The sequence below is a fragment of the Ipomoea triloba genome, chromosome 1 (genome assembly GCF_003576645.1).
Source record: "Ipomoea triloba cultivar NCNSP0323 chromosome 1, ASM357664v1".
Taxonomy (NCBI): domain Eukaryota; kingdom Viridiplantae; phylum Streptophyta; class Magnoliopsida; order Solanales; family Convolvulaceae; genus Ipomoea; species Ipomoea triloba.
The window spans coordinates 22,901,868-22,925,468 of NC_044916.1; the positions used below are offsets into that span (position 1 = coordinate 22,901,868).

Here is a 23,601-nt window from a genome sequence, read left to right on the forward strand (position 1 = left end):
GGTGGACCTTTAAATTATTTGGGAAGTTATGGTGTATGTTTAAGAGTTCGAACTTAAGACTTATAATGTTTCGTTCATTCTGTGAAAAAGCTATCTTTTGGTTATTTTGATGAGTGTGAGTGACAGAGGTGTCAACTCCAAGCTCTTAGCAATATTGGAGATAGTGTTAGAGTTATAAACTAGTTATAGAATATACTTAGCATTATGCTTACATTAAGAGATTCCTACTTATGGCATGCTTTTAAAGATTTTAGGGATCATACCGTGTGCATATTTTCTTATGCAAATTTGGATGATTTGTTTTTCAGTTGCACATATACATTTTATTTGAGAAACATCCATTAAGGGACTAAGAATAAGCGTAGGGTTTGTTCAAAAAGAATCTAAGTTAGGGAATCTAAATGCATGTGATCATAGAAGATATTAGTCCCTTGAGTAGACGACATATTACTATGGTTCGTGTGTTTTGTTCTTTAATGAAGGTTGTGCCAGTACTTGCACCAAGTGAGAAAATGTAAGTATTTTCCACTGCACATATATAATGTGATATAATATATTATATTATTAAGTGGTTGTGGTGCAAGTAGATAGATGATTAAGTTAGTTAGTGATTTAGTCAGTTAGGTAACTTAGGATATTCAGTTTAGCAAACTAAATATTTGCCTATATTGATGGCATCTAGGCTTTTAAAGCAATAGAGTTCTCCCACTGCTCCTGTATTCAGAATACACACACCATCTAGTATTCAGGAGAAAGTGGTAGTCAAAACACTAACATTATTATGCAAGTTTACTATCGGCAATTCCAACAACTATGTCTAGGGATATTTAGATGATCCTAAAGCTTTGAGGTCAGGTTCCTTTCCTTTAGTTTATGTTAGATAATATAATACTAACAGAATGTCCCTATATAAACTCAACCTTTGTAAGATATTAATCATTCCAATCTTCTTACTTCTGCTAACCATGGGGTTTAAATACGTGTTTTTTTAAGTTGTTTCTTTTTGCTTGGCTTCATACTCAAACCATTGATGGCTTAGCTGTTGAACTCCTCCACCCTAATTCTCCTTCAAACCCTTATCGCAACCCTTCCAACAACCGATTTGATTGGATCCGGCAAGCATATCACAACAGTCAATCACACACCGCGCCTCTATCTAGAGTTATCTTGGAGTCAACGATTCTTCCAAATTCAAGATTAACATAAAACCCTTGGATAGGGGATACGTGATGATTCAGATACCACATGTTCTCTTGGTGATGAATTTCACTATTCCAACGACAACGTTTGCCAATATGATCTGTCTAGCTATGACGGTTTCCAAACCATCGGCAACGTTGCTACTGATACTCTCACTATCGGTGAAGCTTCCTTCAAGAACATTGCGCTGGGTTGGTTGTGGCAACCGAAATAAATTCAGGTTCTGGAACGACACCACTTTTGGCATTGTTGGTCTTGGCTACTCCAATGTCTCGATCATCAAGCAGTTGCGTAAAGAAATCGGTGAAAAATTCGCTCATTGCCTATCTCATCAATCCGATTTCAAAAGTTATATAAGTTTCGGCACTGATGCCATAGTTAAAGGTCCTGATGTTGTTTTAATCCCCTTCCTCATATCCCTTGTAAACCACTTTATTAGCTCACCTTACAAAGCATGAACGTCGGCAACAAAAGTTTCCGGGTCCAACTACCTCCCCTTGAATCTTACGGCAACATTATCATTGATTTAGGGATGGCAGTGGCATGCATCCAATCCTATGTGTTCGACAGTATGAAATCGAAATTGATGAAACACATCCAGGAGACTCCGATAGATGATCCTCAAGGTTTTTTTTTACTGTGCTACTCGATTACAAGTGTAAAAATTAAGGTTTTTTTTACTATTCTACTCAAGGTTTTTTTACTGTGCTACTCGATTACCTCCCACAAAATATGCAACAATTTTTTGTACCTTAATTTTTACACTTGTAATCGAGTAGCACAGTAAAAGAAAACCTTGAGGATCATCTATCGGAGTCTCCTGGATGTGTTTCATCAATTTCGATTTCATACGGTCGAACACATAGGATTGAAGCGTGCCACTACCATCCCTAAATCAATGATAATGTTGCCGTAAGATTCAAGGGGAGGTAGTTGGACCTAGAAACTTTTGTTGCCGACGTTCATGCTTTGTAAGGTGAGCTAGTAAAGTGGTTTTACAAGGGATATGAGGAAGAGGATTAAAACAACATCAGGACCTTTAACAATGGCATCAGTGCCGAAACTTATATAACTTTTGGAATCGGATTGATGAGATAGGCAATGAGCGAATTTTTCACCAATTTCTTTATGCAAGTACTTGATGATCGAGACATTGGAGTAGCCAAGACCAACAATGCCAGAAGTAGTGTTGTTCGAGAACTTGAATTTATTTCGGTGGCCGCAACCAACCCAGCGCAACGTTCTTGAAGGAAGCTTCACCGATGGTGAGAGTATCAGTCGCAACGTTGCTGATGGTTTGGAAACCGTCATAGCTAGACATATCATATTGGCAAACGTTGTCGTTGGAACACTGAAAGTCATCAGCAAGAGAACATGTGGTATCTGAATCATCACGTATCCTCCATCCAAGGGTTTTATGTTAATCTTGAATTTGGAAGAATCGTTGACTCCAAGATAACTCTAGATAGAGGCGCGGTGTGTGATTGACTGTTGTGATATGCTTGCCGGATCCAATCAAATCGATTGTTGGAAGGGTTGCGATAAGGGTTTGAAGGAGAATTAGGGTGGATGAGTTCAACAGCTAAGCCATCAATAGTTTGAGTATGAAGCCAAGCAAAAAGAAACAACTTAAAAAAACACGTACTTAAACCCCATGGTTAGCAGAAGTAAGAAGATTGGAATGATTAATATCTTACAGAGGTTGAGTTTATATAGGGACATTCTGTTAGTATTATATTATCTAACATAAACTAAAGGAAAGGAACCTGACCTCAAAGCTTTAGGATCATCTAAATATCCCTAGACATAGTTGTTGGAATTGCCGATAGTAAACTTGCATAATAATGTTAGTGTTTTGACTACCACTTTCTCCTGAATACTAGATGGTGTGTGTATTCTGAATACAGGAGCAGTGGGAGAACTCTATTGCTTTAAAAGCCTAGATGCCATCAATATAGGCAAATATTTAGTTAGCTAAACTGAATATCCTAAGTTACCTAACTGACTAAATCACTAACTAACTTAATCATCTACTTGCACCACAACCACTTAATAATATAATATATTATATCACATTATATATGTGGAAAATACTTACATTTTCTCACTTGGTGCAAGTACTAGCACAACCTCCATTAAAGAACAAAACACACGAACCATAGTAATATGTCGTCTACTCAAGGGAGTAATATCTTCTATGATCACATGCATTTAGATTCCCTAACTTAGATTCTTTATGAACAAACCTTATGCGTATTCTTAGTCCCTTAATGGATGTTTCTCAAATAAAATGTATATGCGCAACTGAAAAACAAATCATCCAAATTTGCATAAGAAAATATGCACACGGTATGATCCCTAAAATCTTTAAAAGCATGCCTTAAGTAGGAATCTCTTAGTGTAAGCATAATGCTAAGTATATGCCTACAATCTAGCGAGGGGTTAGCCACTGTGTCCAACGGTGGAGACCCTGGGTTACACCCAAAAAAATATAATGCTAAGTATATTCTATAACTAGTTTTTAACTCTAACACTATCTCCAATATTGCTAAGAGCTTAGAGTTGACACGTCTGTCACTCACACTCATCAAAATAACCAAAAGATAACTTAGTCACAGAATGAACAAAACATTATAAGTCTTAAGTTTGAACTCTTAAACATACACCATAACTTCCCAAATAATTTAAAGGTCTTCCTCATAATAAACTGGACATTAAGAGTCTATAAAAGTCTTAAAAAATTGTTTTGACCCTTACAAACCAAAGCGGCCTATGATCAATTTTGAAGAAACTAAATACTCTATTAAATAGCTAAAGAATTTATTAATTGGCAGTGCACCAGAAGTTAAATATTTCTGTTTTAATAAACTCATTAGTATTATTACAACATTTTCATAAATATGTTGTACAACCAAATGTTAATTTGAACTTATGAATTTATGTGAACAAATACAAGCTAGATTAATACTTGTGAAATCTTTTGGACTTATTGTTTGACATACAATCCAATTTGAAATGTATGAACGATAATAAAATCCATAATCTTTAGTGGAGTATCTTAATGATCTTTTTCTAAATGATCACTCCCATTGATTAAGATATTCTTCAGCAAAATTAATGATATACACACTCATAATTGATTTGACCAACTAATAAATGAAGATACAATTCTCAACCATTAGTTGGGCATACTAAATAATCAATATTTGGTTCCAATTAAAGTCCAACTAAACAATGAAGATATAATTTCCCACCATAGTTGGACATACTAAAAAACAAAATACACCTTCCAAAATCAAGTTGGAATTTGGCTCAAAAGATACATTTTATTCTTGGAACCCAAAAAAAAAAAGGAGGTATTTCATATATATCACGTAACTTACTACAGTTAGTTCAAAGAACCGAGCAAGATTCGTGAAACAATTAATAAAGGTGATTATTAAATTTCGGGAAGTGAGTAGACACATGTTTTGCCAATGCAAACCATGAAACTTAGAATTATAATTGAACTAAATTTATAAATTGTAAGAAATTGATAAAATTATTATCTTATGGATTGAGGAATTTATTGACATAAAACCTTCCTGTGGCTGAAGTTTTAATTCTTTTAAATTCAATGAGAACCCCGATAATACTTTTATTATGAAATAGACGGAAGAATCTAGTGAAATTGCTTGTGGGCTAAATTTCATCATATTACATACAATTAATCACAACTGATATGTCTAAAACTTTATGTGATCCAACAACTCAATATATAATTTTAGCTTATTAAGGATGTTGTGGCTACTCCCCAACTAATTAAAATTATAAGATCACTAGACAATTATCATTGCCATCTTTATGTGATTTGAACTTTAGACAATTTTTAGTAAATTAAAGATGTTGTGGCTACTCTTTAATAAACCTAAAATTGTAATCACTTGTCAAAAGGAAAATTTAAAGTCTAACAAACAAACTATACTGTACTAACATGTGATAGACAATTCCCAAGTATACTCCCAGGAAAGTTGGTCAAGACGAAACTTAGTTAAATACCAACTCCTTAGATAGAGTAGCGTCTCAAGGGAACTAGTAGCAACAAGGCGTTTAAGCCAGGGCCATGGAACTAGTATTCCTCCCCAGGAAACTTCCCCGGTTCATGTGCTCTCACATTCAATGTATAGTAGTTTGAGAGTTCTAAATCAAAATAGAGATTCAGTCATGGTTTAGGCTTAAATTAGTGGACTAAATTAACCGATTAAATGTGCTTAAATTCAGGCACTACCGCAACTAATCTTATGCATAAAGTTCTAATTAATAAGGAACTAAATTGATTCTCAAACTATGCATGCTAAATTAAAGGCATAATAAAATCGCATGATTTTAAAATAAAATATTATGCTTAGAACAGATATGCATAAAATTAAATAGTAAACTCATATATCACAAATAAATTGCATAACTGAAAACAATTTTTAATATGAGCAATAACATCAAAGTATACAATTAATATTCAAAACTAGTATGACTTCATACCAAAAGAAATCCAAATATTTGAATAATACTTTGAAATGTTTAAAACTATAAGGTCACGTAAAAATATTTTAATTGTAAAATCAAATTTATGAGAAATATGTTGAATTCACAAATTCTAATAATATCAAGCCAAAAGGATATGTTGTCATTTGTGAATTAAAATCTCACAAACTCTAATTACATAATTAAACTTAATATTATATACTTAATGTGATTGAATGCATAAAATAACCCAAAAAGTATGGAAAACACCAAATATATATTCAATTATTCATACTTCACTTAATATGGACAATAACATCTAAAATCATAATTCAAATACTAAATAAATTATGTGATAGATATACAATTATGGCAATAGTCAGTTGCCTAAGAAAACATGTTTTTTCAAAATTCTGAATTGATTCAAAATCGCTCTCCAAAACTCAATTAATAGTATTGTTAAAGGCATAAAATTACAAATAATCCAAAAAAGCAATAAATAGTCATAATAATATTATTATGTTCTTTTTTTTGGTGGAGAATAATATTATTTTGTTAATTTGGAGACTAAATATGAAAAAAAAAAACAATAGTTAAACCGTTAACCTTTAAAACATTTTCGGATATAACTTTAAAATTTAATAAAACTTAAAGTCCGAAAAATACTAATGTCTATAAAATAATAATGTCCATAATATTTTCTTAACTGAAACAATGTCACATAAATCAATTTGGAAACAATTCATGACTTAATACCATAAAAATAATGTTATCATTAATTAAAATATTAATAGTAATAAGGAGCATTAATAATCTCCATTAACATTTAATGATTATAACCATAACATGGCAATACATATCTTAATGTTTTCATATTCTTAAATATAAAATGTGACAATTTCAAAAACGGTTAACAACTATAGCAGTAATTACCAATAATAATAAACGGTAATTAATGATTTACGTACCTTAATGATGCAAATCACATATCTCAATAGTGTTGGCATCAATGGCGAAGAAACCTCCAAAATTTCTCCATCTTCGCGAAGAGTTAAGCAACTTGCCGCTGATAGTAACCTCGATGCATCGCCCAATGGTACGTAATTTATTGGTAACACTCAATTACCATTATTAATAATCGTGAAATTGATAATCTATTCAATGTATCAAACTTGATAGATTATCTAATAATTTTTATGAAAGGAATAAACAAGATTCGCCCGAAGCTTAATTATAGTAATTAAAGAAGCTAATAACTATAATAAAGGCAAAACTGTAATTAAGAAAATGCCAAATGCAAACCTCATATCACTACATAATAATTAACTAAGACTATAATGCGTCATATGGAGACTGAAATTAAGATAATAACCAGATTACCATTGTAAAGGCAATATATGAACTACGTACATTACTTGCCATAAACTTAAGCTTAATATTATTATTAAGGCCCTAAAAACTATTAATAGATTAATGCATAATCAACTTAAATAATAGTCATAATTTTTAATGGCCAAAACAATAACTATTATTCTTAATTGCTTCAAATTGTAATTACAATCCTTAAACTCTTAATGGCTCAAAATTGGCTCAAGACAGTAATTATAGTACTTAATTGCTCAAATTAGGCCTATGATCTTTAATGGCCCAAGAGAAATATAAAAAACTACAAGAGAACAAGTCTAACACTAATACATACAATGACTTAATATTATTACCAACCATACCAATAACGGGTAGTAATAATTAAAACTTAATAAACATGTTGTACGTTATTCTCAAAATAGTGCTAAAATTACTCTCAAATATCAACCAATAATGTTGAGACCCAAAAAAAAGCCCAAGTAGTAATCTTTAACGGGTTGTCCAAAGTATGTTTTAAAGCCCAAAGGAAATAGGACTAAACATGTAAACAACTACACAAACCGCAAGCTTTTAAAATATTTTTTGGAAATATATTTACCGTACTATATACAAAATTATTACTATAGAAATTAACCAAATAAGGATAAAAAAACTTAATAATTGTCATTATACACTAAAAAGCTCCGATTCGTAACCTTTTATAATTATGAAAATAAGTAATAAATTAATATTAATTAGTAATATATTTATTTTTAAAAAAGAAATAATTAAGGAGCAACTAATGACAAATGAATTTTATCAAATTCTAAAATTATTATTTCTAAAAAATCATTAATGTCGAAAATATTATAATTAACATTTTTTGGCCAAAAAAGCACATAATAGCGGTTTGCAAACATGATAAGATTTACTTTAATTGTAATAAGAACGGCAACAATTCAATTACAAATAATGCCATAATTAATTTCAATTTGAAATTTTTAATGCCAAAATTAAAGACTAAAAGGGCATCAATATTTCAAAACAAACAATTACCATACACGTATCATATGCCAAAAATAATATACAAATTAATTAAGATAATATTAGTATGATAATATTAAACCACATCATTATCATTTACTAAAATTAATATGTATAATATTACTATATATTAACCATTTGCCAAAGTAATATATAATATTAAATAAGGCAAATATTAATATGGTAAATAAAAGATAATTGTATTTGAATAGGAAATATGTACCACTACACCTCCGTCTTCTACGTATCCCTCTGCTCCATCATCACCAGAAAACCAGCGAAGCCGCCGATGAAGAGGCAGGGAAGAAGCAGCGACAATCCGTCGCCTGAAGGAGGAGAGGAAGCCGGACGTTGCCAGAGCCCAGCCTTGTCGCCGCCGGGAGCCCAGCCTCGCCGCAAAGCCAAAGCTTGTTCGTCGCACCATCGTCACCATTAGAGATCGCCGGAAAATCCAGCGGGTTATGCAATCTCAGACCGTCAGACGGTCACGGGAAACAGAGTCCAGAGAATGGAAAAATTAAATCAGCAATGGTAAGTTCCAAAAAGAAAATATGATATAATTTCAATGATTCGGTTCATAAAATTTAAATTTTATTTCTCCTTAAATATATTTTTTGGGAACCAAATAATTATATGCCACAAAAGGGTGTGTACTCGAGTTTGTTACTAATACGACAATGGTATTGCTAAACCTGGACAAAACAACAATAACAACCCAAACCATATTTCTCCTACACGTTTTAACATATTGAATTAGTAACCAAATTAAATGAGTTCCTTCTTGATTAATGCAGAAGTTAAGGCTAAAACAGCCGGATCACCCTTGCATTATTGCCTCAGATCAATGGAGTGTTGGGATAAGCAAATTCCGAGTTTGGGTTGATATGATATTCTCGTGGTCCTCTCTTAGCTGATTCAACAAAAACTTATTCAGTTTGATCACTTCAGCTCATAACTATATATAGGGATATGTACTTCTTTGGTCTAATAAGCAATTCATCATCATCATTACCAATCTCACATGTAATATGAAGATATTCATTGTAGTGTTTTTCTGTGCTGTGTGATGACAGTCGTCTTCTTTCACTCTTGTATGGCCATTAGACCCTTGGAAGCTAGGCATGGTGTAAAATTATTGTTTCTGAAATCTCTTTTCAAATTATTACTTTAGTCAAAGAGAATGGGAAATTGTGTGAGTAGTTTACAATTAATACTATACCTTTGGTACTTACTTGCACAATATAACTCCACCACTACCTCATGCCTGGCCTCTCATCAAATTAACAAATTATATTTACACTAATAATGGCACATTTTACAATGAGTTTACTTTAAGCGTCATCATTAACTTAATATATCATTTTTCAACACTTTCAATAATAGTTAAAGAAATAAAGTTATTTTATTACCGAGTTTTTTTTTTCTAAAATGGTCCCTCAACTATTGCTCGATCATTCTCAATTTTGCATTTTGACTTTCAATTGTTCCAAATGTAGTCCCTCGATTTTCAAAAACTTGTTCAATTCGATCCTCCGTTACATACTCCGTCTAATCAGTGTTAAAATGAAGGACATTTTTGTCTATTTACCTATTGTTAGCCTAATAAACATTGAGAAATAGTTGAGGGACCATTTTGAGAATAGTCGAGAGTTCATTTTGGAAAAAACTCTTTTATTTATTTCGTTTTTTTTATTTTCATTTTTTAGACTCTATCAAATTAGAATTTCTATACATTTTTTTTCTTACAAATATAAATAGTTAAAATTGTGCAATCCAACCTCAAAATTTTTAATTTTCTTTACATACTTTTTCCCTCTATCTAAACATACAAACTATTCATATCAAGTTTTACAATAAATTCCGTAAATTTCATAAATACTCATATACTTTTTTATTTTTATCTTTTTATGTTCATAGACAATCAATCACTATGTATAAACATATGTATATAGATTATCATAAAAATTACGCGGAAGAAGGTGATGAGAATTACAATGCCACAAACAGAGAAATTGCAATTCTTTAAAAAAAAATATTTCATCTCAACCAAACTAAGGAATTTTATATGGAATTTTATATTTTTTGAAATTTAAAAAAAAAAAAAAAAAAAAAAGAGAATTACAATTCTCTTCAACTAAACTAAACATGTTATAAGTAGGAAACCAATTACAATTCTCCTTTAATTTACTAAATATGCTGTAGAAATTCTCTTCATTAGTACACCAATATGAACATGATAATATTTGTCGGTTGGATATTGATTAGTCATCAAAAGAACAAAAAAGAGACTAAAAGAGAAAAGAAAACATGTGCCGGCAGTCTTAGGCTATAGAATCGAAGCAAGGATTTGATTTGTTGATCAATATAGTTAGTCAATCGTCAAACCATTTAGTCAATATAGAGTGTGTTTTGTTGAAAGGTTTACCTATCAGGAATAATGCGTATCAAAGTTATTGTTATTGTTTGATTAACATATTTTTAAATGATTACTATGGGTTTTGATTACCTCTTAAATTGCAAAATCGATTCCCTAATAAAAATAAAATAAGGGTTTCACCCTTTCCTCCTCCACTTCCCCAACTATTAATAATCATTCTCATTCCACCCTACTACCAAACATGCAAAACACTTTCACCAAAACTCATTATCATTACCAAGTATTTGATACCCATTTCGATTCCGATTCCTATGTGCGAACCAAACACACCCCAAATACTCCTATGTGGACCATGCATGCATCAAAATACATTTGTATCAGTAATGAACTTTGTGCATATAAACAGTGAACCTTGTGCATAGAAATAATGGACCTTGTGAACTTCATGTACTACAAAAATGAGTCTAGAATATATGTGCATAAATAATCAACCTTCAGTCAATTTGTGCATGCTTAAATAATAAATCTTATACATATAAATAATGAACCATCAATTTGTTTTCATACTATTTTGTACACATTCGCATATATATAAAAATAATATAGTTTATATAAAAAAATGTACCTTGTATATAAAAAATAATATACCAAAGAGTTCTACTACATGGATTCTCATTTTATACTCTCCCACTTTTACTTTCTAGCGTGACAAAATATGATACGTTATCTTCATTCTGTGAGTCTCAAAAAAGGTGTCAACTTCAAACTTTTGTGTGTGTGAGCAAAAATATGGAGTAGAACTTGATAGTCCAAGTATTTAGTATTTTCTTATACGAAATACATGGTTTACTCAACTTTGTGGAGTATGGTCCACCTAATATGCATTGTAATGTGGTACGTAAATGAATGACGTTGTAACTACTTCGTCATTCATTTGGACTGCTTTTTATCTTGTCCCCTAGTTTGTCTCTACAGCAATTAGTTATACGTTCTTTTCTGCACTGTGAGACTGTTCAGATCTTGTAGTCAGCCGCTTGAATTGGTCTTTGATAAATATTTGCACCAAATAATTTTCAAGTGCGAGCGATTGAACTAACGTGTTTCACATATTTGGAATACATCACATTCTTGCCAACTACCATTCATACTAGGTACCTAGCTAATTAATTCATTCCTCTCAATTTAGTTATTTCTATATTGACATTAATAATTATTCAAAATTAATTTCTTTTTGAACAGTGACCCTTAAATGCCATCCATCATTTTAAAATAAAAATAAAAATAAATTAAAAATTAAAAATTTGTGCAAAAAGTATAGTAGAATATAATTGTGTTTGGCATTCATAGTTGAAAAGTTAGTTAAAAATTAAAAATTAATTGAAAGCTGAAAGTTAAAAAAAATTGGTGCATTGCAATTTGCAAATAAAATTATTATTTGGTAAGACCACTTGTTTAGGTAAGATCGTGAGATCAGATCTTGTGCATCCATGTAATAATTTAATGGTTTAGATTGATTTAAGATTTTAAGTTGACGTGTGTGCGAACGGTGATAAAATATTAAAATGTGTGCGAACGGAGTGGTGTGTCAAACAATCTAGACCATTAAATTTTTTAGATTGATGTACAAGATTTGATCTCAAAATATTTTAATGGTCTAGATTAATTAAGATTCCAAGTTGAAGTGTATGCGAAAGGTGATTAAATGTGTGCGAACATAGTGTGTGTGTCAATCAATCTAGACCATTAAAAAATATTACAAGGATGCACAAGATCTAATCTCTCGATCTTACCTAAACAAGTGATCTCATTGGAACCCTACCCTGTATCTGTATATGTATATATATGTATCTGATGGGTAAATACCCCAAGGGACTACTGTAGAAATACAATGTGTATAGTCCGTGTATTATTGTACCCTTAAAAAGTCGGGTGTCCCTTAGAAATTGTTAAGGGTCAAATGTAATATTATATTCCTGAAGGGTCAGGTCCTATTCCTATATAAAGGACCTGATCCTCCCTTGTAATGGCATCCTAGAGCCTGAATCGGAAGGACTCACTGAGCTCCTTCCTTCTCCCTTCCATCTTCTTCTCTCTTCATGACCAGGGAGAAACAAGCTTTCCTCCCTTCCTTATCCTTCTATATTCATACACTACATCATACACAATCAAACACACGTGGTGTAAATCCGTACCACCGTTTACATTTACACCATCATTGGCGCCGTCCGTGGGGAATGCGACGAAATGCCGTGTTCCTCTAATCAACCGGATGGTATTCACCATCCTCATCACCGTCACAACTCACTGCCGCCGTGTTGCGGCTTACCGGAAAATACAGCGCTTCGCCATCATCTCGGTCGTACAGCGTTCCACCGCCGCCATCCCAATCATGATAATCATCGTCATGATCCTCACCATCATCAACAATAAAAAAAAAATTACGAATAAAACGCTGGTGACCACAATCGAAAGAAGGAAGAAAAATTTTCTCACTAAAGGCTCTCAATGCATCGAGCTCAAGTGCATAGGCGTTCAACTGATGCCTAACCTGAGCTAGGTTTCGAACCCCTACACTCTCATCTAAACCTTCAAGCTAAACCCATCAAGCTACTACCACTTTTTCTTCCTTCTCGCCTGTTAACATTATCATGTTGTACACCAAGGGAGACCTGCTTCACTAAAACTCAACTCTACGAACTGCACTTTTCAATTTGCGAAAAAAAAACCGGACTACCAGAGTCTCCACCACCGCTGTCGGCTGCCACTCGTCTCTCACCTGCGAAAACGAGACCAAAGTGGCAAAGATACGGGTTGAACCAACAATCTCAGGTGATTGATTCCCTCTTTCTCGGGAAGAAAACAGACACCACATATTGTTCGATGGCTGTAAGCTCGCCGGAGTTGCTGCGTTTTAGGAGGAAAAGCCAGTCGCCGTCCCACGAGCTTCATGCCACCGCCGACCGCTGCCTGAACCTGCGACCTCCAACGGCTGGTTTACGTTCTTTCCTCCGACGCCACCATGCTCCGCCACCGCCGCGACTTTCTTTCTCCCTTGATCAACGAAGAAGTTTCGGAGACTATGTAGCAGTCAAAGTCTCTCTCCCCCTCTCGCTGGCGAAAGAAGAAGGAAGAAGAAATAAACGCCACCACCCCGTCATCACCCGTTCATTGCCCACCAACGTTGCTGTCGAAGTCCTCTGGTCACCATTGCCACCCTCTTTGGCTCGCACTCCGAACCACAGGACCCGTAACACCTTTCCTTTTTTATTGTTTCCTTTTGTAATGGCCTTGGAATGAGGAAAATAAAAGATAAGTGGAGGGTCAAGAGCAAAAAAGTAGATTGAATTATCGAGAAGATAGGGGTAGTTGTCGGCGAAAATGAGGGAAAAAGAGAAAGAGAAAAAGAGAAAAAGACAAAGAGTTAGAGTAAAATAAAAAAGGAGAGCGGAAGGTGTTTTAATCTCTTTCACGTGAAAGAGAGAGGCAAATGCAAAAATCAGATAAAGAAAAGGAGAAAGAAGACAAAAAAGATGAAAAAAAAAAACAAGAGAAAAATACAAAAGGAAAAAGACAAATAAAAAGGAAGTGGGAGTAGTTATTGGCAGGAAATGAGGACTCTTTTATATATTATATTGTATATGTACATCTGCATCAGATATTATCTATAATATAGAGTCTAGTAGTCTGCATGATATATTACACAAGGTGGTAGACGCAACTGGCTAGGAATCCTAGGATGAATGAAGTTATGACTTTCATCAGCTCCATAAATCAAGACATGGCATGAAGAAGAAGTACAGAAGGAAGCCCATCTGCTTTGTTATCACTTCGACGTCATAACGGCAACATTGGCACCGGAGACGTCCGGTCGTTACCGTTGCTCATCATGTCGTGACCATCCGCCGCCAGAGCTCCACCATTGCCATCACCGACGATCTCTAACCGAAGCCGCTGTCGTGCCTCGCTACCACTGGAACTCCACGCTGCCCCGCCGCTCCTCGCCACCGGTCCCTATCTCTCGGCGAACCAGCTGGCAGCAATCACAACATCTCCACCGCTTTCACCCATCCTTCCCCTTCAATGACCAACAGCACAACCATCACCTCCAACGTGCGCTGTCAGGATTGATCGTCGACCGAAGTCCAGGCCACTGCACCACCACCATCTTCATTACTGCTTCTCTTTGTCTCTTTAGTTAAAGACAAAACATATATGTATGGGGAAGACAAATGTATGAGGAAAATAAATTTAAAAAAAAAATTATATTTTATGGGGTAGCACGGCTGCTACCCCATGTGCAGTTCATACATTGGGGGACTTTGTCCCCCACATCCTTTTTAATTAAGGAAAAAACATATAGAAGGCAAAAAAAAAAAAGAAAAAAGTTGGTGGTTGTGCATGGAAATGAAGAAAAACAAAGAAAGAGGTGGTGGTAGAAAAAGACAAAAATAAATTGTTATGGGAGAATGAAATCGGGAAAAGAAAAGGAAAAAATGTATATATAGTGGGAGACAAGTACCACTTTAATATTATTATATGCATTGTTGTTTAAAACTTTTCAATATATTTCCCGCACTCCAACAAAAATTATTGAAGATTGAAGACTCTAGCTAAGGTGGAGATTATTGAAGATTGAAGACTCCATCTAAGGTGGAGATTATTGAAGACTTGAGATTCCAACAATCAGAATTGTTGAAGACGAAGACTCCAAGTTGAAGATTGTAGTCCCTTATTAGAAATGATAGATTTTTGTATCCTAATTTCTTTGTAAGGAGACTCCTGTAAAAATAAAAAAAAAAAAAAAAAAAAAAAAAAAAAAAAAACTCTCCATCCCTTCCGTTTGGGGTTTGGCCGACCTGCACGGATTTTGTTCGGTTGAGTGTGCCCATGCCTCGTCATGGCACTTGGAAAAAAATATATGTATATATTCTCCGGCTCTTCCGTTTGGGGTTTGGTCAACCTGCACGGATTTGTCCGGTTGATTGTGCCCATGCCTCGTCATGGCACTTGAAAAAGGACCATTGTGGTCGCAAAAGGGCCATTGTGGTCGCAAAAGGACCATTGTGGTCGCAAAAAATATATAAATAATAAATAAAATCCCGCGCTCCCGCGATGAGACCAAAATGGTTGCCCAAATACCGGCTTGGTGAAAAAGATGCCCTTGGCACAAAGAAAAAATGACCATTGTGGTCGCAAAAAAATAATTATAAAAATCACGCTCCTCAGCGATGAAACCCTTATGATCATCAAAGCACCAGCTCGGTAAAAAAGATGCCCTTGGCACAAAAAATCTTGCGCGCAATATAGTGGCTTTGGGTGCCCGCACAGCCCCAAAGTTGTGCATTAAGTCGTTAGGCATCCCTCGGAGTGAGGGTTCATTTTTAGTTATAGAAGTGGAGTTAGGAACTAACTTAGGATTTGCATATCAGGATAGGCATGCATTACATGCATATTTTTATCTCACTTTTTGCAGGATGTGAAAAGCTCACTGGACATGAAGAATCATTAGAGATTCAACCGGGAAAAGTTGATCAAGCTGCATCAACAAACAAGANAAAAAAAAAAAAAAAAAAAAAAAAAAAAAAAAAAAAAAACTCTCCATCCCTTCCGTTTGGGGTTTGGCCGACCTGCACGGATTTTGTTCGGTTGAGTGTGCCCATGCCTCGTCATGGCACTTGGAAAAAAATATATGTATATATTCTCCGGCTCTTCCGTTTGGGGTTTGGTCAACCTGCACGGATTTGTCCGGTTGATTGTGCCCATGCCTCGTCATGGCACTTGAAAAAGGACCATTGTGGTCGCAAAAGGGCCATTGTGGTCGCAAAAGGACCATTGTGGTCGCAAAAAATATATAAATAATAAATAAAATCCCGCGCTCCCGCGATGAGACCAAAATGGTTGCCCAAATACCGGCTTGGTGAAAAAGATGCCCTTGGCACAAAGAAAAAATGACCATTGTGGTCGCAAAAAAATAATTATAAAAATCACGCTCCTCAGCGATGAAACCCTTATGATCATCAAAGCACCAGCTCGGTAAAAAAGATGCCCTTGGCACAAAAAATCTTGCGCGCAATATAGTGGCTTTGGGTGCCCGCACAGCCCCAAAGTTGTGCATTAAGTCGTTAGGCATCCCTCGGAGTGAGGGTTCATTTTTAGTTATAGAAGTGGAGTTAGGAACTAACTTAGGATTTGCATATCAGGATAGGCATGCATTACATGCATATTTTTATCTCACTTTTTGCAGGATGTGAAAAGCTCACTGGACATGAAGAATCATTAGAGATTCAACCGGGAAAAGTTGATCAAGCTGCATCAACAAACAAGANTTACGCTTTCGGTTGTACTCTTTTTCCCTTAGCTAGGTTTTTTCCCATAGGGTTTTTCTTAGGCTAAGGTTTTTAACGAGGCAACCCACGTAAATCAGGCCCCTCATGCTCAACTCAAACTTGAGGGGTTCATCACAGACTATTAAGGCATTCAAATCGGGGAGACTTTTGCTTACAACAAGTTGACCATCGGGAACACATTTTACTTCTCGAACCTGACAACTCTCGCAGATTCAAGAAGTGGGGGACTTGTGATGGGTAAATACCTCAAGGGACTACTGTAGAAATACAATGTGTATAGTCCGTGTATTATTGTACCCTTAAAAAGTCGGGTGTCCCTTAGAAATTGTTAAGGGTCAAATGTAATATTATATTCCTGAAGGGTCAGGTCCTATTCCTATATAAAGGACCTGACCCTCCCTTGTAATGGCATCCTGGAGCCTGAATCGGAAGGACTCACTGAGCTCCTTCCTTCTCCCTTCCATCTTCTTCTCTCTTCATGACCAGGGAGGAAACAGGCTTTCCTCCCTTCCTTATCCTTCTATATTCATACACTACATCATACGCAATCAAACACACGTGGTGTAAATCCGTACCACCGTTTACATTTACACTATCAGTATCTATATATTAGGGGCATGCTCTAATGAGAATTAGGCCCAAGAGAGAAATAAGAACCATTTACTAGTTTTCACGTGTCTAGATCAACGAATAAGATGTAATTTAAAAAAAAAACGATGCAGGGCATTTTCATAAATAACTCAAACTTTGGTGCAAGTAAATGTGTTATCAGTGCGAGTAGGTGGTGCACCTTTTCAAGTAAAAAGTGCAAGTAAAATCACTTACAAGTGCAAGTAATTTACCTTGTTAACATTCATGCACTAAGGTGCACCTAATTATAATGTTAAATTAGGTGCGTGTGTGTATCAATCAATCTAGACCATTAAAAAATATTACATGGATGCGCAAGATCTGATCTCACGATCTTACCTAAACAAGTGATCTCATTGGAACCGTACCCTATATCTATATATGTATGTATATATATATATATATATACATATATATATATATATATATATATATATATATATGTATATATATATGTATATATATATATGTATATATATATGTATATATATATATATATATGTATCTATATATTAGGGGCACGCTCTAATGAGAACTAGCGCCTAGGAGAGAAATAAGAACCATTTACTAGTTTTCACGTGTCCAGATCAACGAATCAGACGTAATTTGAAAAACAAAAAACGATGCAGTGGCATTTTCGTAAATAACTCAAACTTTACAAGTGCAGGTAATTTACCTGGTTAACATTCGTGCACCTAGGTGCACCTAATTATAATGTTAGGTGCAACTAGTTATAACGTTAGATGCACTTAGTATCAATACTCAGTGTACATTTTTTACTTGTACCTGTAATACATTTTACTTGCACTTGTAATATATTTGGGACTACGTTCAGGGGCCAACTAATCAGGCGTTTTACACGCACACACTAATGATAAAATGAGGCCATCTATGCCCATGAATCCATGACTCCATGAGGTCTAATTCAGGCCATTAAAATATGTAGATCTTGGGCAGTAAATTACTCCATATTTTAAATTACAATCCCTAAATATTTGCCTAGTTTTCGGATGTGTAATCAAGTCTTAGGGGCAATTTTGGGATAGGATATGCACACTAATCCCGGAGTTTTGGAGTCCTCTTGATTTCCTCCGCCTTTCATACCAAGGGTTAGCAAGGTGGGATTCTAGTGAGTGTGCACGGAATGTCAAACTCCTGTGCATATGTGAAGTGCATTTGAGTAGTTGCAAGTGTGCAACGGCGGTGCTTTGTGAGAGATCATGGTGTGCAAACAAGAAAACGGCAAATTATTGTATGTACCATGGTCCACATAATTGTGTGGACCATAAATATAAAGTACATTTTCATTATACTAAAAATACATTATTTTTGTACCGAAAGTATATTATTTCATAGTATATATGAAATAATGTACCTTCAGTACAAAAATAATATACTTTATGTATAAAAATAATGTACTTTTAGTATAATAAAAATATACATTATATTCATGGTCCACATAACTGTGTGGACCATGGTCCATGCAATAATGATTGAAAACCATACCACCTGATTAGAACTATGTGATGTGGGTTTTACTAAAGGCCAAATAAGCCCGCGGTGTCGGTATCACGAGGTAAAAAGTGCAATTCATATGTTGTGTGCACGAGATGTCAAACTATCCCTAAAATCATGCATAATTTCCTAAAATAATATTTAGAATTGTGATAGCCTTAAGCAAGTGCTGCACAGAAATTATAAGTAATGGCCACAAAAAAGAAAAACAAGGAAGAAACTTATACAAGGAGGTCAATCTAGCCAAAGTTTAAATAACAGTACACCAAATATTTATGTCTGAACAGACTATTTTACATCTAAACATACATATATTCGCCCTCACGAACTGCATTTGCAGCTCCTTTCCTCTCTTCCTCCGCCTCCCTTTCCCTTTCCTTCCAACTTTCATAGTTATGATCATCAGTTTGCAACTCATGCCGGCAGATGGGACAAGAATTGTGCTCATCCTATCAAAAGAATATTCATCATTCAAGAATAAAAATGAGTCGATGTGGCAATGGCATCACGATGGAGAAGAAACGCTTTTGTATAGAGTAAAAGTTATATGGTTTTATGTGAATGATAAAAGGCTGTAAATTTCCTTACCAACCAGGGCTTCAGGCAAGGAGGGTGAAACATATGCTTGCAAGGCAGCTCTTGCATCTTATCATTAAGAACCAAATTCTCCTTACAGATGGCACATTCAGCATCTGCGTCTAGCTTTGCCAAGAATTCATCTGTAACAGTAGTAACTGGAAGCTTTGCCACCACCTCTTTGCTGGCAGGCGGTACTCTAGGGGCAGCAGGAGCATCGTCCAAAATCTGAAGTAAGAAATTCAGAGTCACATTAATATTAAAAACCTATATTGTTCTTTCAAAAGAAGTTTGATGATCAGTTCTCTCTTTTGGTTTTCCTTTTCCATCAAATTAAGGCAATAAAAGAGAAACAGCACAAGTAATATTGATGAAAAATCATTTCCCTGATGTGCTACTGCTATATAGATGCAGGAACCAGTGATTTGCCATAACAATAACCAGTTTTAACTTTTCCCTTGAGTTGTCCTTTTTATGTTTTTTTTTTTTCAGGAAAATGGTACTCAAAACTGTAACCAAAAAAATAAATAAATAAATAAATATTATCGAAAAGGAAATTAGTGATTATTAATCATTTTATATGAGACTATCCTCAAAGAAAGCACTTCAGCATCTATTTTCAGTATGGATCTAACCACTTGTGAAAAAATGGCCTTCAGTCACATCAGCCTCTCTTCAATATGGATCTAAATACTTGTGAAAGGAAGGCATATGCCAATAAGAATTAAGAAGACTGCATTCATGTACTATTATTGTTTGGAGGTGCATTGAATGCCTCTTCTTTTTTGATGTACCATTAACCAAAATCTGATTATCCAATTGTCCCTTTTTATGGACCCTGCATGTGTGTGCAACCATGCACATCTTTATGTTTGTGAATCAAGTTCTGGCTGGACATATACCAACTCTCTTTTAGGTTTTAGCAATGGAGTATTAAGGGTTCTAAAAATAAATAAATCTTTGAACAAACACCAGAATCTCAATTTGGAATATCATGTCTTGCAATCTTAAATGCAAAAGTCCACAAGGGGAGGACAAAATCCCGGTAAGTTCAAAATAATACAATGAAAGTTCATTGACTATAAGATTGGAAGCTCTAAACATAGAGATAATTATAAGTGCTATTGGACAAGGTACAGAGCAACATACCATTGGGACAATGTCATCAAGTCTATCAGCCAGCTCCCGAAGTAGGTTGGCAGCAGCTTCTGATGAGTTACTGCTGGCTGGATTCTCTTCAGAAGATTGTCCAGCAGGCAATGTAGCCGCAGCACTTAGAAGGTTTGACATTACAAGCCAATCAGGTTGTGGAGGTTCAGGGTCAACAGTTAGATGGCCCTCAAACAGAAATCCTGAAAAGATAGAACTTTAGAATGAACCAAAAATAGTGGTGTTATTGTTCTCAAAGAAATCATCAATGAGATATATTTCAACCTCTTGGCCGATTTTCTGTAGATGTTGAGTTCTCAGGCTGATTCTCTATTTCGCTCAGGTGATCCTGTGCTTGAGCAATGCAGTCCTGCAATTTTTTCCTCTCAGAAGACTCCGACACTAGGCGTTCAGTATCAAAGAAAAGCTGTAGCCCAGCATGCCAAAACCCAGGTGCTGTATATCTTGTCTTTAAAATTGTTGCAGCACGGCATACAACAGAATAGAACTGCAAGAATTTTGCATGTTTAAGCAAGGAGGGGTAGCAACTAATACCGTAAGTCAACTATAGTTCTCAAAATCAGAGGGTGAATCGAGTTGCCAAGATACAACAGAATAGAACTTAAGCAAGGAGAGAAAGCAATGACAAATTGTCATGTCAACAAATGTTCTAACAAGGTCAATCATATTGTGAAGAGAAAAGACTGCACCTAAATGTAATAGCCTCTAAGACTTTGAAATCAATGCATGTGTAACTAGTTATACACTAACATTTTCTTGCAATTAAGCAAACTAGCAATCAAGATTCAAGATTGTCATGTAGGAAACAAGTCAAGAATGGTACAGCGAAATTGATTACTGTGTGCAACCATGCTAGTTATGTTTAGCTGTGCATCATTATTTTTTTTTATAGGAACTAATCTAGTGCAACATTAGAAGCATTAAGTGCCTCAAATCCTCAATGCTTGTTTAGCAAATATCTGCTACATGTTAGCCAAAGCAAATTCTGTTAGATTACTGTGGATATATGTGGACCAACTCCAAATAAAACACAAGAAACTCTTTACAACAACTGATCATGCTCAAAGGTATGTGCAATATGTGTATGCTAGATTGCGGATTTGCCATGTAATAGAATAAAAGATGCTCTCTGCCAGCCAGAAACCTTGTCCAAGAGATCTACTTTCTTTTCATCTATACTGCCCTTAACTTCAAGAGAAACTCTTCAATTAATCACGACGGCATAAAAATATACATTGCAAAGCTCAATTGGTATTTAGTGAATTCAGAATAGTTATTGGTAATGAAAATTTTAAAACTCCATTAAAGTTTCAAGTTCATTAGGTTACACATGAGTTTTCTTGTCAAACTTCCTTTTCAGTTTATATGATACGCCCCAATCACAATACCTAAAGCAGCACATGGTTCAAGTGTCCATGGACAAAAATAAAATTCCGTAAAGAATAATCAAGAAATGAAATTGATCCAGATAAAGAAGATAGACATACCGATTTTTGAAGAGAAGGGGAGGCAGAAGGGTAGTATTGAAGGAGCAGAGATCTGATTGAAGAAACAGCTTCCTCGAACGATTGCTTCTTCCCCAGCTGTCTCTGCAATTCTTGGAGTTGCTGCTTGATTTCATCCTCCTTGCGCTCCATTCCTCGTCGTCAATGAATTCAAATTGCTCAATTTTTAAGTGCTTAATTCTTTTCCGATGCCGATGATGATTCGCGATTCCGGTAATTTATAGAGTGATCGGCAATAGAGAACGCAATATTTTCTTGCGGAGGAGGAAAGCAAAGCCTCACACGCGCCGGTTTGGATGAACCGGTACGCGGCCGTCATAGCCGCATAGGGAAATTGGCGATGAATAAATGTTATTTTTAATAGAAAAAATGATTAAATAGGCTTTTGAATTTTATTCCATGGGAAATTGTAATTTATGTCCCTCCATAATATGTCAATTATCAATGTCACCTTTGAATTATTGTGGTGTAAATATTACCCCTTAATTTTTAAAAATGGTACATATATTGCCCTCCCGTGGTGTAAATATTGCCCCTCCTTCGTTACGGGAGGGGTAATATATGTACCGTTTTTTAAAAATTGATGGGCAACATTTACACCACTAATAATTCAGGGGTGACATTGACAATTGACATATTATGGAGGGGCAAAATTACAATTTTCCCTTTATTCAATAAGTTAATTTGGTTTTTAAACTTTTTAAGGATACAATTAAGTTCTTAAACATGTTATTTCAAAGAATTGAGGTCCAGAAATTGATTGGTGATCTTTAATTACATACCACTAAAGTTTTGGCAAATCTCCGACAGGCCTCAACCATATTTCAGTCAAAAATACCGGTGAAACGGTTGCCCGTGTCAGTTGGTCGCCTTCTCCTTCATTGGAGAAGGCAACCAGTTTGGTCGCCTTCTCTCGCAACTGGAGAAGGCGATCAACCAACACTGACGACTGTTTTTTCGGTGATCTTAGGAGGAATATAGTCGAAGGTTAGCCGGAACCTAGTGACTTGTAATTACAAGTTATCAATAGATCTTTTGGCCTCAATGCTCTAAAATAACATGTTGATGGGATTAATTGTAAGCTTTGAAAGTTTAGGGGTCTATTTTACCATTTTTTTTAAAAATATTGAAAGTCCATTATTTATGTATTGAAACTTGAAAGTTTATAATTTTGTAATATATCAAATAATGAATTTTTAGTACACAAATAATGTACTTTCATAAAGTAAACATTCAATATACTACAAATGAACATTTAATGTATTAAATATGTATTTTATGATAATATACACTTTAATTCACTAGAGTATCACTAAAGCATCATTTTAATTATCTACACTTTCATTTAACAATATACACTAAACATGTGAGGCCTGCTATTTAGTTTCATTTT

The 23,601-nt window shown here is 34.9% G+C and overlaps 1 protein-coding gene across 1 annotated transcript; it reads right to left on the minus strand.

Moving 5' to 3' along the window:
* Positions 1-19,075: 19,075 nt before the first annotated feature.
* On the minus strand, positions 19,076-22,526 carry LOC116014307 (E3 ubiquitin-protein ligase AIP2). The gene is made up of 5 exons (XM_031254338.1): positions 22,191-22,526; positions 20,968-21,190; positions 20,683-20,885; positions 19,546-19,761; positions 19,076-19,406 (listed from the first exon to the last, which is right to left on the minus strand). The coding sequence occupies exons 1-5, from the start codon at positions 22,338-22,340 to the stop codon at positions 19,257-19,259; spliced, it is 942 nt and encodes a 313-aa protein (XP_031110198.1). The 5' UTR covers positions 22,341-22,526; the 3' UTR covers positions 19,076-19,256.
* Between the last annotated feature and the right edge of the window lie 1,075 nt (positions 22,527-23,601).

Excerpts from the sequence above, each read along its gene's own strand:
- LOC116014307 (XM_031254338.1), bottom strand. The coding sequence starts at position 22,340 with ATGGAGCGCAAGGAGGATGAAATCAAGCAGCAACTCCAAGAATTGCAG. Across the intron at positions 21,191-22,190 it reads CCCCTTCTCTTCAAAAATCG|TTCTATTCTGTTGTATGCCG; the intron begins GTATGTCTATCT and ends AAATTCTTGCAG. Across the intron at positions 20,886-20,967 it reads TACAGAAAATCGGCCAAGAG|GATTTCTGTTTGAGGGCCAT; the intron begins GTTGAAATATAT and ends CTATCTTTTCAG.